Source organism: Cyprinodon tularosa, unplaced genomic scaffold, assembly GCF_016077235.1.
Source record: "Cyprinodon tularosa strain WSP-4 unplaced genomic scaffold, ASM1607723v1 ctg658, whole genome shotgun sequence".
NCBI classification, from domain to species: domain Eukaryota; kingdom Metazoa; phylum Chordata; class Actinopteri; order Cyprinodontiformes; family Cyprinodontidae; genus Cyprinodon; species Cyprinodon tularosa.
Genome location: NW_024039405.1, coordinates 81,628 through 94,200, shown reverse-complemented (window position 1 = coordinate 94,200; position 12,573 = coordinate 81,628). Strand labels below are relative to the sequence as shown.

General features: G+C 36.1%; 1 protein-coding gene across 2 annotated transcripts in view; it reads left to right on the top strand.

Annotated features, from left to right (window-relative positions):
* The window catches only part of LOC119799310 (protein Dok-7-like), a 61,575-nt gene that overhangs the window by 1,872 nt on the left and 47,130 nt on the right, over positions 1 to 12,573 (top strand). For both annotated transcript variants that reach the window (XM_038309143.1, XM_038309144.1), the window contains exons 3-4: positions 1,537 to 1,767; positions 8,803 to 9,003. In XM_038309143.1, coding sequence (XP_038165071.1) covers positions 1,537 to 1,767; positions 8,803 to 9,003 — 432 coding nt within the window. The remainder of the gene's footprint in view (positions 1 to 1,536; positions 1,768 to 8,802; positions 9,004 to 12,573) is intronic.

Here is a 12,573-nt window from a genome sequence, read left to right as displayed (position 1 = left end):
TTTAATATTTTGTCATTTTCTATCATGCAATGATTCAGTTCTGTTTTATACCATGAACCTGTGAAGGACTGCATATGAAGAAAAGCTCTTTTTTGGCTAAACAGGCATATTTCTTTGAAAGTCTGGAGTCTTTATTTAGCTTGTATTGCAATGTACCTTTTCTACAAAGTAATGCATCTCCCAGTTTGTGTAGGATATAAAATATGGTGGCAGAAGGTTGCTGGTTTGAGTCCAACCTGTGTGCCCTGATGTCTAAAGTTCAATATGATGTAATCGGTCTCCTATCAATTAGTGTTTTAGTCAATAATGATTGTACTTGGTAAAGACGCGGTCAGGATCCGTACTCACCTGGTTGCTACCCGGACCCAACCTGATTGAAAACAATTATAAGTCAGACGACAGTGTCTAACTTCACTTGCGCCGCTTCTCCTGTTAATATGGTAAAGACTTCCAGAGCCCCCAGGAACCAGGCTACATGTGATACGAATGAGCCAAAGAGCTTTGTCAGTCTGGGTGGCCAGCCACTTTTAGACACAGAAGGCAAACCTGTGGCAAGCCGGGCGATGGGAAAAAAGGAGAATATGATGAGAAAAAGTGAGAAGAGAAAGTGTGGACTAATGGAAGAACTGCAGTGAACTGGTGAAAGAAAAGTGTAATGGCGTGCTCAAAGATGACTCTGCACATTTTGATTATGTTTGGCTCAACCTACTGCTGTGAAGCAGAATTCTCAACCATTAACATAATCAAAAAAAAATATTGATAGGCTCATGAATGAGCACCTTGATAGGTGCTTGAGAAAGGCTTTGGCGCCACCTCACTTTCACTTCTTAATATATAATCCCTACATTTCATTGAGACCTATATAATTGATTATATAGTGATTAAATATCTTCTGTATTTATAATAATACATTTATTATACATTTAGATAATTCTTTCATAATTTATATATTAAATCTTTTTAAATTGTGGAACTCGTCATCCTCCATAGGACGTCCATTTGCAGATTATGCCTTGATATCATTTGAACTGATGGACAATCCAGTTTTAGGTGGTAATTGTATGAAAGGAGGAATCTGACTTGTTGAGATCTAAAGTTTGCTTCCTAATATCTTGTCATACAAGAGATCCCTCTTTGAGGTGTTGCCTTAAATATATGTGGGGTGTCCTATTTGTTTAACTCAAATCTTTGGGATTTGGGACAGAAGCTTTCCAAGCCATGGCATCATCGTGGCACCTTAGTCTCTCTCTCTCCCTCTCTCCCTCTTCTGGTATTTAACAGACATTTATTTAACAATATATAATATTTAAAATTTTAACTCAACTGGAAAGGTTTTTTCTGTTTTTATTTCATGCAGTGTATTAACTGTGCTGGTTTTCTCTGCATTAAACTAAAATAATTAATTTTTATTCATCTTTAATATGTAAGCAAGGTAACTAAGTTGTATGTACCCCTAATTTTTATATTTACAATAAAACAAGGAAGCAAGTTTTGTCCCCTATCTTGTTTGAAACTCTTCTTTTCCTTCTCTTCCAGACTGCCTTGTGTTATTAGTTTTTAAAGACAAATCAGACAAAGCCCAGGGCAACAAAGAGAAGGGGATTGTCACGTTGGAGCAGATCTGCGGCCTAGAACTTGGACAGTGGTATGAAGGGGTTTCTTTTACTCTGGCCATCCTCTGCCTGAACCAGGCTGCTCTGCTTGGCTTTGACAGCAGGGAGACCCTGCAGGCCTGGGAGCTCCGTCTGCGATACAGCCTCGGAGAGGGTGAGAACTACCTCCAAATTTCCTCTGAGCTGATAACCAACATTCACACTTTGAACATGATCAGCTGCTAAACCTTTGACTCAGGATCCTCTGATTATGCTTTTCTTGTCTTTTTCCAAATTTTGCTGATCTGTTTTTTATTTGCTAAAGACACAATAAAAGCAAATACAAGAACATTGCAATGTATTAGGAAGTGTGCTGTGTTTCCATTAAGTTGGCTTGATTTAAAAGAGGTTAATCAAAGTTTATTTGTTGTTGGTTCATGTGTTTATAGACTGAAAATTCCATCAATTCTTAGTTTTGATTGGTTAAAGAATAGGAATGAAACGTTCAAATGTTTCAGTATTTGCTGCTGCTAAATTAATTAGCCAGTTGACATCTCTGTTGCTCAGTTCTTTACATTCTTTACTCTTTTACCTTTAAGAGACATTTTGTACGTTTTTACTGTAAAATATCTATAAAACGGCCTGTTTATTTGACCATCTACGACAAAAAACATAGTTTGATGAGCAGACAGTAGTTCAGCACCAATGCATCTATAAGCCTGTAGGCTATTTTCCTGCATGTACTTTGGGTTGGAATTTCCCGTGCTGTTCGGTAGATGTGAAGTCAAGCACGTCCATCTTTAATGAGTCCAACACAGAGGCAACTTGCGGGCGTGCAGGTGGTGCAGCGGTTAGCACGCATGACCCATGTAAGGAGGCCTTAGTCCTCGATGTGGCTCACACGGTTTCGAATCCGACCTGTGGTCCTTTGCCGCATGTCTCTCCCCCTCTCTCACCCCCCCCCCCTTTCCTGTCAGCCTACTGTCGAAAAAATGAGTAACAAAGGCTGTAAAAACAAAAAAAACAAAAGAAGAAGCATCTAGCTCAAGTCAGGCACCGATGGCAACTCCATATAGGGTTTTGAAAAAAAACTTTTTCAAGAACAGACACACTCTACGAGAACGAGCAGAAGAGTGCAGTTCTGTGTTTTGGCCACAGGTGGCGGTGTCATCAGAAAACTCTTTAACAGTGGCGATTTCTCATTGAATACTAGGGAGGCAAAAACTCCCCACCAAATTTCATAAAATTATTCTTAAGAAATGTTGTTAAACCTCATAAATTTAGTCTTTAAAAAGCATTAATATGCTCTAAAATGCATCTGATTTTAAGTTGTGCATGAACCAGCTATTTATTCTGCTTTCAGGCACAATCTCTAATGTGTTGGTAATGAGGCGGAGCTGAATGCGCGCTCCCGACGCAGGGGATACAAATTCTGTCGGGGATAACTCGTTTGGCACGACACCGGTCAGTCTCTATAGAAATCCCTGTTGTAGTTTTAGCCTCTGATTATTGAGGTTAACGGGGAGAAAGTAGAGCCCTGATTGGATAACAGTCAGAACAGTCGTCTTTTGATGAAATCTTGCCGTGATTTCTGGAGAATATATTTCAGAGGCTTTTTTTTCCAGCTGTTATAGTGATGTGTTATGTGTTTCAACATTTGTTAATAGAATACGTTACATTAGAATTCATAAACATCATTTAGGAAGAAAAAAAGTTGGTTAGTTGGTAGTCAGTTATAGAGGGGACACTTTTTTTGTGCTTCTTAATTTAGGCAAACCACAAATATATGAATGTATCTAGTGTATGACAAAGAGATGTGGTGGCTGCTGCTCGCAGCAATTAGATCTTTTTTTCCATCAAAGGTGTCTTGCCAATGACTGGAGCCTCCCGCGTGTTGTTGCAGACGAATGTTTCAGTTATCATTTTTAATAATACTAACCATTCTCAATTTTAACTAACTACACGATAGCCAATCTAATTTTCTAACTAACAGCTGTCATTAAGTTCAGGTTTGTTCCACCTTCTTTCTCCCCTGTAGCTGCAAGTGATAGCTAGATTGCTTAGTGATAGCTAGGGGGTCTTTTCTGTTTTTTGATGTGTCGCTTTTAAAACGTTGTGCTGCAGAACGTTGCATTGCAAACTGAGTTGTGCAAATAAATACTCTGTATGTGTTCAGACACCCCGGTAGCTCTTGGCTACACATGTGTCCAACCCTGAATCCAAAACCTCCTAAAAGGAAAGTTGAAAATATTTACTCAAACTAAGCAACTCACCTTGTTTTCTTGATGGGATGCAACAAGCATATTTACATTCACAGATTCGAGGGAGGAATCTAAAGACTAATGAGAGATTTCAAAGCTTGAAATAAGAGTCAGATACTGAAAAGCATCTGACACAAACTGATTTGCCTTTGTATAAACATGCTGCATTAAAGTGTTTCAGTAAATAACAGATGTGCAGCTGCTTTATAATAAATCATAGTCCAGTTGAAAAAGCATCTTCTTGAAAACACATTTAAGATATCCTATAAGCTTTTCCGTAAACGTAATTACAAAGAATGGTAGTAAAAGTAATAGAATAAAGAACTGTGATTTCATTATGGCGGTTTGTAAATTGAAATACATAAAGGTATAGTGGAGGATGTTCTTTTTCTGGGTGCAATATCAAAATAAGTGGTCCTCCTAATTGTCAATCATTATCCTATGTCCTCATCCCCATTTTCAGTTACCGGTGGTGAGTCTGACATAGTGGAAAAATTGCAAATCTGATTCTGGAAAGTAAGATTGTATAAGCGACTTTAAAAAAATAAACACGTAGTAGAATGAGTTGGTGAAAAAAAAATGTTTTTCTCTCTTGCAGCATTTGAGAAAAAAAAAAAGACTTATACATTTCAATCAACTTGCCTTTTAGGTCAAAAAATAAAACATGTAAAAAAAACAAAAAACTTTGCACTTCTTTTTTTACAGTTAGAGGGAGAGGGGGTATGAAAAATAACTTTTACTTCTTCATACCCCTTTTTAGACAATTTCCATTCATTAATGTCAGTTCTCCGGATGTCTATACCGACAGATTTATTTGTTTCTATTCATGTTAAGGTGAATCTAGTTTGTTAGGAAATTGGAGTTTGGTTTGATGTTAACCTGTCTCTTTTTGTGGGTATTCGGTTGTTTGTTTGTTTGAAATATTTTTTAAGTGCATTTATTTATTGTTGTTTTTCAAAATCATCTGGAAAAAAAATCCTTTTCAAAGTTCAAAGTATATCAGGACAAGGTGAAATAAAATCACAAAAATTATCTCTAACACTGCTGTTGATTTTGTTGTTATATTTTATCATTCTAGTGGAATAAGGAGAATTAACCTAAACGACACTGCAGTGCCATAGCAGAATGAAAATGTTCTGGTAGAAATATAGGAGTTAATGCACTCTAGAGCTCCACCTAATAAAGCTTCTACCCCTTGGAGACTCTTGATCAAAACACTGCGATCAACAGTGTCAGAGAGACAGATGTAATATCCAGCAGAAACATTACAATGGTTGGTTTAGAGTCAGCTGATATTAAACTGCTTATGAAAGCGAGACTGAAATCTCTCAAAAGAAACAATCTGTTTTTCAGCTACTTTTTTTTTTAAAGACCCTTTATGGTAAACATAATCTTAACATATGGATTTTATTTCTTTATCTGATTTATCTGATTAGGATCTACATTTATTTTAGATTTTTAATAATGGATCAACAGCAATATGGTAGAAGGAGCTCGGAACCACAAGCGTTGAATTCTGTTTTTGCACATATTTACCTTTGAAGGGAGAAAATATAGAAAAATACAATGTAGATGGGCACACTCAGAAAAAGATTATTATACTCATTAGTATTAAATTTAAACATCTTTACTTATACTAAATGCATAAACCTGACAATTATGTATTTCAAGTAAATACGATAAATTAAACTAATAAATTTCTATCATGTAAGGTTTATTTAGTACGTTTGTGTTAAATCTTTTTAGGTAAAAGGAATTTGTTATGTAATAATTTTTCATGAATTTTAACTTTGGTGGGAAAATACTTTTATTATATAGCCTGAAGATAAAATCAGGGGAAAGTGTGAATAGATGAAACACATCCAGAGCCTGAGAAAACCAAGAACCAAGAAATGATGGGCCATTGATGGACATAACAGAATTGAGAAAGTTATTACTGTCAGCTTTAGCAGGAAGAGGAGCTGTGGGAATCCCAAAGTAAACAAGAGATTATTTCTTTATAAGGTAGTCCTCGCTTCTAGCCATTTTTAAACCTATATAAAGACAAACATATTTTCACTCAGGCTTTTGTTGTTTAGTTGGTTGTTGGTTTAATGGTGATTATTGGCTTTTTTATTTTTTTTATTTTACATCAATACTATGTTTGTGTAGTTTCTAATATTCTCATTGCCTACTGGGATGCTCTAGATGCTTTAGGAGCCAGTGACTTTTAGCCGAGTCTGTGCAATACATTTTCTAAGTGTTTTATACGCAAAGCTTGATTGGATTCAAACAGGACCTTAGAATTGTCATTATTTAAACAAACAAGCTTAGTAAAATATTCAGTCGTGGCAGTATGTTATCAACTTAGTGTGCATTTGTGGCCTTTTGCTTAATGTCACAAAGTGGAAATCATCCAAACCTGCACAGATGTCACATTCCAGCCCCAATCACCCTCCCTCCCGCCCCAAATGCTGGCTGATGGCCACCGTGCCTGGTGCTTTCATAGCCTGTATGAACCTCTTAACCTGAGTGATGATGTGATGCGGCGGGCCAACGCTTCGGCAATGTCGCCAGCATTAGCCTTATCTGTTTGTCTGTGGCTCCTTAATGCTGGCCTGCTTCTCAGGAAGCTGTGGAAGCACACACCTGTTAATCTATTTGTCATAACACCTCTTCCAGACCTCTAAAACTCATTACTTTGGATGTTTTAGGCTGATGTGGTCATCCTAAAACCTAATATTTTTCTTATTTTTATTAAAATAATCCTTTTGTAGCCTAATCTAACTGCATTGACTTTAAATCCTATAATGGGGGTGTATGGTGTGCTTCCTTCTCCAAATATGTTTGTATTGCAATCATCGCTATAATAAACCTTTTCTACTGAGTTTTAATGCTTCGTATAGTTTTGCAGAATTTGTGTCTTTACCTATGGCAAACTTTAATGTGTTATTTTGAATTTTTAAAGAAAGAATAATTCAAACACACTATATTGATTTGTTGAAATAAAATATGAAACCTAAAAACCTTCATTTGTGCATTTGTATTCACCCTTTCAGAGTCCATGTTTTACAGAATCCCATTTTTTACAAGTTTAGAACTATTTTCTGACGTTACTAGTTCTAAACAGAAGTTTGAATTTTCTTCCTTTTGCAAAACTATCCAAACTGGATGGAGAGCCTCTTTGAGTATAAATGTACCAATCTCCGGTTCGATTTTTGTCTGGACTTTGATACAGCCATTCTAATACAAGTTTATGCCCAGTATAAAGCTTTCCATTGCAGCTCTGGATTTAAGTATTTTATAGCCTCTAACAGTAACTCTGACAAGATTGCTATATATTCATCACCTATTTCAGTTCTTCCATGCAACATTGATGCCACATTTTAGTAAGGAAGTAATCAAGATGAGGTACATTATCAGTTTTCCATCACACCATCAGTTTTCCCACAGCTTTAACTTTCCAGGTAGTAGATTGTGAAAAACAACACATTTTGTCCCCTAACTTGTCAAATACTGACCCCTTTGATCAAAGCTCCCTGCACATCATATACTGAGTATCCCGTTCATCATATACTGAGGCCCAAGGTACGTAAATGACAGGTAGCAGATATTGTTTTCACATTAACCTCGACATTTTCAACACATGAACACATGTTCATTGCTAGTAGCTTTAGGAGTGTATATGGTAGCATGCAGGGGTAGGCAATGTTGGTTCCTCCAGTGCCACTGTCCTGCAACTTTTGCATGCATCCCTTCTCACACCTAAAACAAAAAGATGGTAATTGCTGGAAATCTGCAAAACTTATCAACAATGAAAATTGTTTTGGCCTTTTTTTTTCAGGTGTGTAGTAGCAGGGATGCATGCAAAACCTGCAGGACAGGGCACTCCCCGGGTGTTGCCTACCTCTGGTAGCGTGTATTCTACCTTTTCTTTAAGGTTAGAGTAAAAGGATTGGGTTAGCGTTAGTTTTTTTAATTTGCACAACATGTCATACACTTTGCAACTAAACTTGGCTTCTTTCAACAATAGCATTTATCTTATCGTTGATTTATTAAGTTTATGTTTATAAAGTGCACCATCTGAGTTGTGGATTTATAGCGTCTTAAGAGTTACCAGAGGCTTCTTGGCTGCTTATCAAATCGTGAACGGCCACATCTTAGCAGGTTTTGACCTTCACAGCATTCTTCTTCACCTGTATGATGGGTTCTTTGGTCCTTAAGATGATGATTTAAGATGATTTGCCCACCTTCTCCTACAAATGTCAAAGGCTTTAAAAAAACAATACACTGTGATTTGATCACATAGGTTAATTCTGCTTGCTGATTGGATGACTTCTGAGGGCAACTGGTTGCACTGGATTTTTACTTTGAGTAGTCTGATGCTCCCACCACTACGCCATTCCTTCTGTTGGCAAAATTTAATCCAAACAAAATCTACTTAAATTTTTTTTAAAATATGTGGATATTTTTGCTGGGCCTTCTGGCTGTTTAAGTGTTTTTTTTTGGTAATGAAACCCCAAACACTGGAAGCTTATTTTTTGTCAGAATGATTTGGTTTTTGCTAACTTAAACATTAGTTACAAATAAGTCTTTAGAACCTGGTTATTTAAGAATTCATTAGTGGCCAATAGAGGTACTTTAGAAACTGCCATCGGCTCACTTTAGCACATGGTGAAGCTTTTAGTCCTTTGTGGTACCTTTTTTTTATTGTCAGCATGTTTATTTATGTTATATGCTTGGTGTTTTCCAACTTGGTTGAGTTTCTGTACTGCTGTCTGTCTTGGTCAAGGTATTTTTGAAGAAGATATTCGATCTTATTAGTCTTTTGCTAAAACAAGGTCCAAATAAGACATTTAATGAAATGCCAGCAATGTACTTAAAACTGTAGTGATTCAATGGTGTTTTAAAGATAAAATATTTTATTGTGTTTTTGTTGCAGCTCTGTTTAGACTTCTCTGTCTGCTCAGTTCACAGATTCAGTGTTGGAGTTTTACCAGGGACCAGGCTGGAGACTGGACCTGCAACTCTACATCTGTGCAACAACCTTCTGGCCCTCATCCGGGACTTTCCTCCCGTCATTATCGGCCATTGGAACCTGCCAGACTTGCGCAGATATGGACCAGTGCCAAATGGATTTGTGTTTGAAGGAGGAACAAGATGTGGATACTGTAAGTAGATAACTCTTGATGCTCCATTTGTGTGCCCCAGCAGCAAGAAGCTGCAGGACAACTCAGTATTTAATGAAGCCTTTGAGGCCATAGCCAGGGGAGCACTTTTAGTTTTAATTATGCATAACTTCCCTGCAAAGTTTACTGATTAAGATATCTGAAACATTTTTTCCTTCTCAAACTTTAATTTTTTTTAAGCCCATTTCAAAAGTGCCTCACATTCAGCTCAGAGCAGGAGATTTCTCGATTTATACAGATTTAATCAAAGGTCTGCGGAAATAATGTGTTTACCCAGCAGCCCAAAGGAAATTGATGATGCTCTTCAGAGTCTGTTTTTAAACTTATGAAGGTTTAGATGAAAACTCATCAAATGCTGAAGTAAAAACTTCAAGGTAGGGATCAGACCATGCTGTCTTTGAATTAGATAGATATTTCTTAAGTGTTAAGAAGTTATCCATAAAACAAAACAAAATATGGGTTAAACTTTTGGTTTTATGATTCAGTTGTTTAAACCCTGTGGTTACTGATATAAATATATTTTATCCATGGAAAAAAAAAATACTTTATTTTTATTGTGTCCCAGCACTCTTCCTTTGGTTGATCCTTTATGTTAGGATTCAGCAAAAAACATTATTTCATAATCGTGTTGCAAGAAGTGGATTCAAGAGAAATTACTTTTTAGGTGGGCAAAGGAGCAGGTTTAAGGGCCATTCATGCTCAACATAAACTACACAGAGGCATATATGGACCCAGCTTTCTCTCCATCTTCTGGTTTAATTTAATCTGTATTTCAGTCCATGATTAATTATCTTGTTCATGCAAGAATTTTTATCTGATGAAGAATAGGGGAGAACTGCTCCGCCTTCCTTTATCCTGCTGAGTGTTTATTATCATAACTTTCTTGTACATTTGCCATCGCCTGAAATATCTCTAAATATGGATGTTAAATTTGATCGGCCCTCTAGTGGCAGTAGCATATATCAATCCGGTGTCATAATCAACACTTTGAAAACATGAGGACATTGACAAATGTTGGGTAGAACTGTTGACCTGCATAATGGGAGCATAAAAATCCCTTTAACCAGAGTTATGGCTGGATGACATGGTAAAAACATATATCATGTCTGCTCATTTCAGAGCTGCACTGAAAAAAATTATGAAACAGCTTTTACTTAAGTATATGTAGTTACTTTAACACAATTGTTTTATGTTCTAGACTGCAAAAATAAAAATAAAAAATGTGTTAAAGTAAATAAATATGATTAAGTAAAAACCAAAAACGGCTGCATTATTTTTTCAGTGTGGTAGCCTCCATTTGAAAGAGGTAGTGGACAGATATAAGGGTTTCCCTGAGGAGGAGAGAGTCCATCCATCCATCCATCCATCCATCCATCCATCCATCCATCCATCCATCCATCCATCCATCCATCCATCCATCCATCCATCCATCAACAAAATAGATAAAGCCACATGAAACCCAGAGGGTCAGTCAGTGAAAATGCTGTAATCACTGACAGTAGTGTATATCGTTGAGATATCTGAAATTTCATATCACAGTAACTGAATTGAATTACATAGCGATATATATTGATATTGAATTTTTTCCCCCTTCTAGTGTGAGTAGAAAGCATGTTCAGGTCATCCTTTTCTCAGTTGTCCATATGAAACCTTGAGATCTCTGGCAGTTTTCAGATTAGGATTATTTTTTTGGAGGGGAAATCAATCTCTTTTCTCTGTAAATTAATGAGCTGTATTTTTCTCTGAAGTTTGTTTTCAGTAAAATATGAAAAAAAAAAATGTAAATACCTCAAAATGGATTGTTACAGTAATGCTAAATGTTAAACCTCCCAAAGACCAATCAGGGGCAAACTTAAACACGTTATATCCCATGATATTGCTACTCCTCATTATCACAGACTGTTTATTGCACAACATGCCTTACTACAGCTAGCTTAAAAGATATCCTAGCAAGCAATATTATTCTTGCATTTTATACATTGACAATTAAAGCTTGATGCTTTCTGTGGGGGTTAGGGGTTAAGGTTGACAACTGTTATATTTTGGGCAGCATTACTGCGTTCCTAATGTGTTCTTGGCTTTCAGAGCCTCTGGCTTTACAAGCTCAAAGGGTGAAAAAGGTGACTGAGAATAAGAAAGTCTGGGCTCAATTGAAAAACATAGATGTATAAATCAAGCTAACAAAAAAATATTTTAATGCATGGATAGAACAAACGTAAAATACCTTAGATTAAGATGGAGGAAGCAACTTTAAGGCACCATGGCCACCTCTACGCAAAGGAACCCAGCAATTATTCAGACTTGTTTACCGCTCTCAAGGGATTTCTATTGCTGAGTAAACTTTATCTTTATTGAGTTCCTTAATTTGAAATTTTATTAAAATGACTGCTTTGAAACTTTCGAAAGCGCATATAAATGATATCGTGAAACCCCATATAATGCTTTACTTTCACTTACAAAACAACAAGTTGAATCTTGTAATTTAATCTCTCAGTACAGTTTATCCACAGGAGCTCAGGGGTGAATGTAGTTAAGGCTTCTTTTTTTGGCAGATCACTTATCTGCTTCTGACGACTGCACCTTTCAATGGAAAATAAGAGCCTTGCTGCCAGAATCTCTCAAGGTTCTGTTGAGTATTTACTCCAAAAATTGTGTTTAACTTAGTGCCAGAATAACAGATGGAGAATGAAAGGCTATTAATGAAAGACGAGGAGAAAGTTAAATTGATTATTAACAGTTTTTAACACCCCAACTTTTGTAATGTGTGATTTTTCAAAGCATAATAATAATAAATATGGATTTAAATCTAAGTACCGTAATGAAATATTTCATGAAGCGATAGCAGCACAGTAAAGTGCTGTTCTGTAAACATACGTTGTTTTTTTTTCGTGCTTTACTTGTTGCTTTTTAATTGCTTTCTAACCAGATTTCAGCACAGGATTTTTGAGCCATTATAGTTTTGCCATTGAATACGGTGAAAGGTTTCTAAAAGGTTAATCATTTTAATAAGTAATAGGCTAATAACCTTGACGAGGTTTTACAGGATAACAACCTTCACTGCCTCACCATTTTTTTGAAAGAATGCAAATATTTGCATTCTGATGCTTTTTTCTATAGATATTATTTACAAGACATTCAGAAATACATACATTTTTTTTCTGTTTATTATTTTTGAAATGCAAAATTCAAACTGCAGATCAGAGCTCATCAGAGTTGATTATAGGATGGATTCATGAAATAAAGGAGTAGAAGGCAGGGGAATAAAACAGGAAAACAGCATTAAACATCCAGACAGAACTACAAAAAGTGTTAATATTAAGCATTTCTTTTGTATTAAAGTGGCCAAACTAAAGTTCACACCTAATTTAAACTAAGATTCTGTTGCCAGATTTAAATTTTTTTGTCCACTGATTCTCTCCATTTAAAATTACCCAGAGGTAAAGCTTAATTACAAAGACGAGTGGTCAAAAAATAGTATCCAGATTTACTGATTGTGACTTAGAACAAAGATTTGACTTTGTAAGAATATCAACATTACCTCTATAGTGCATT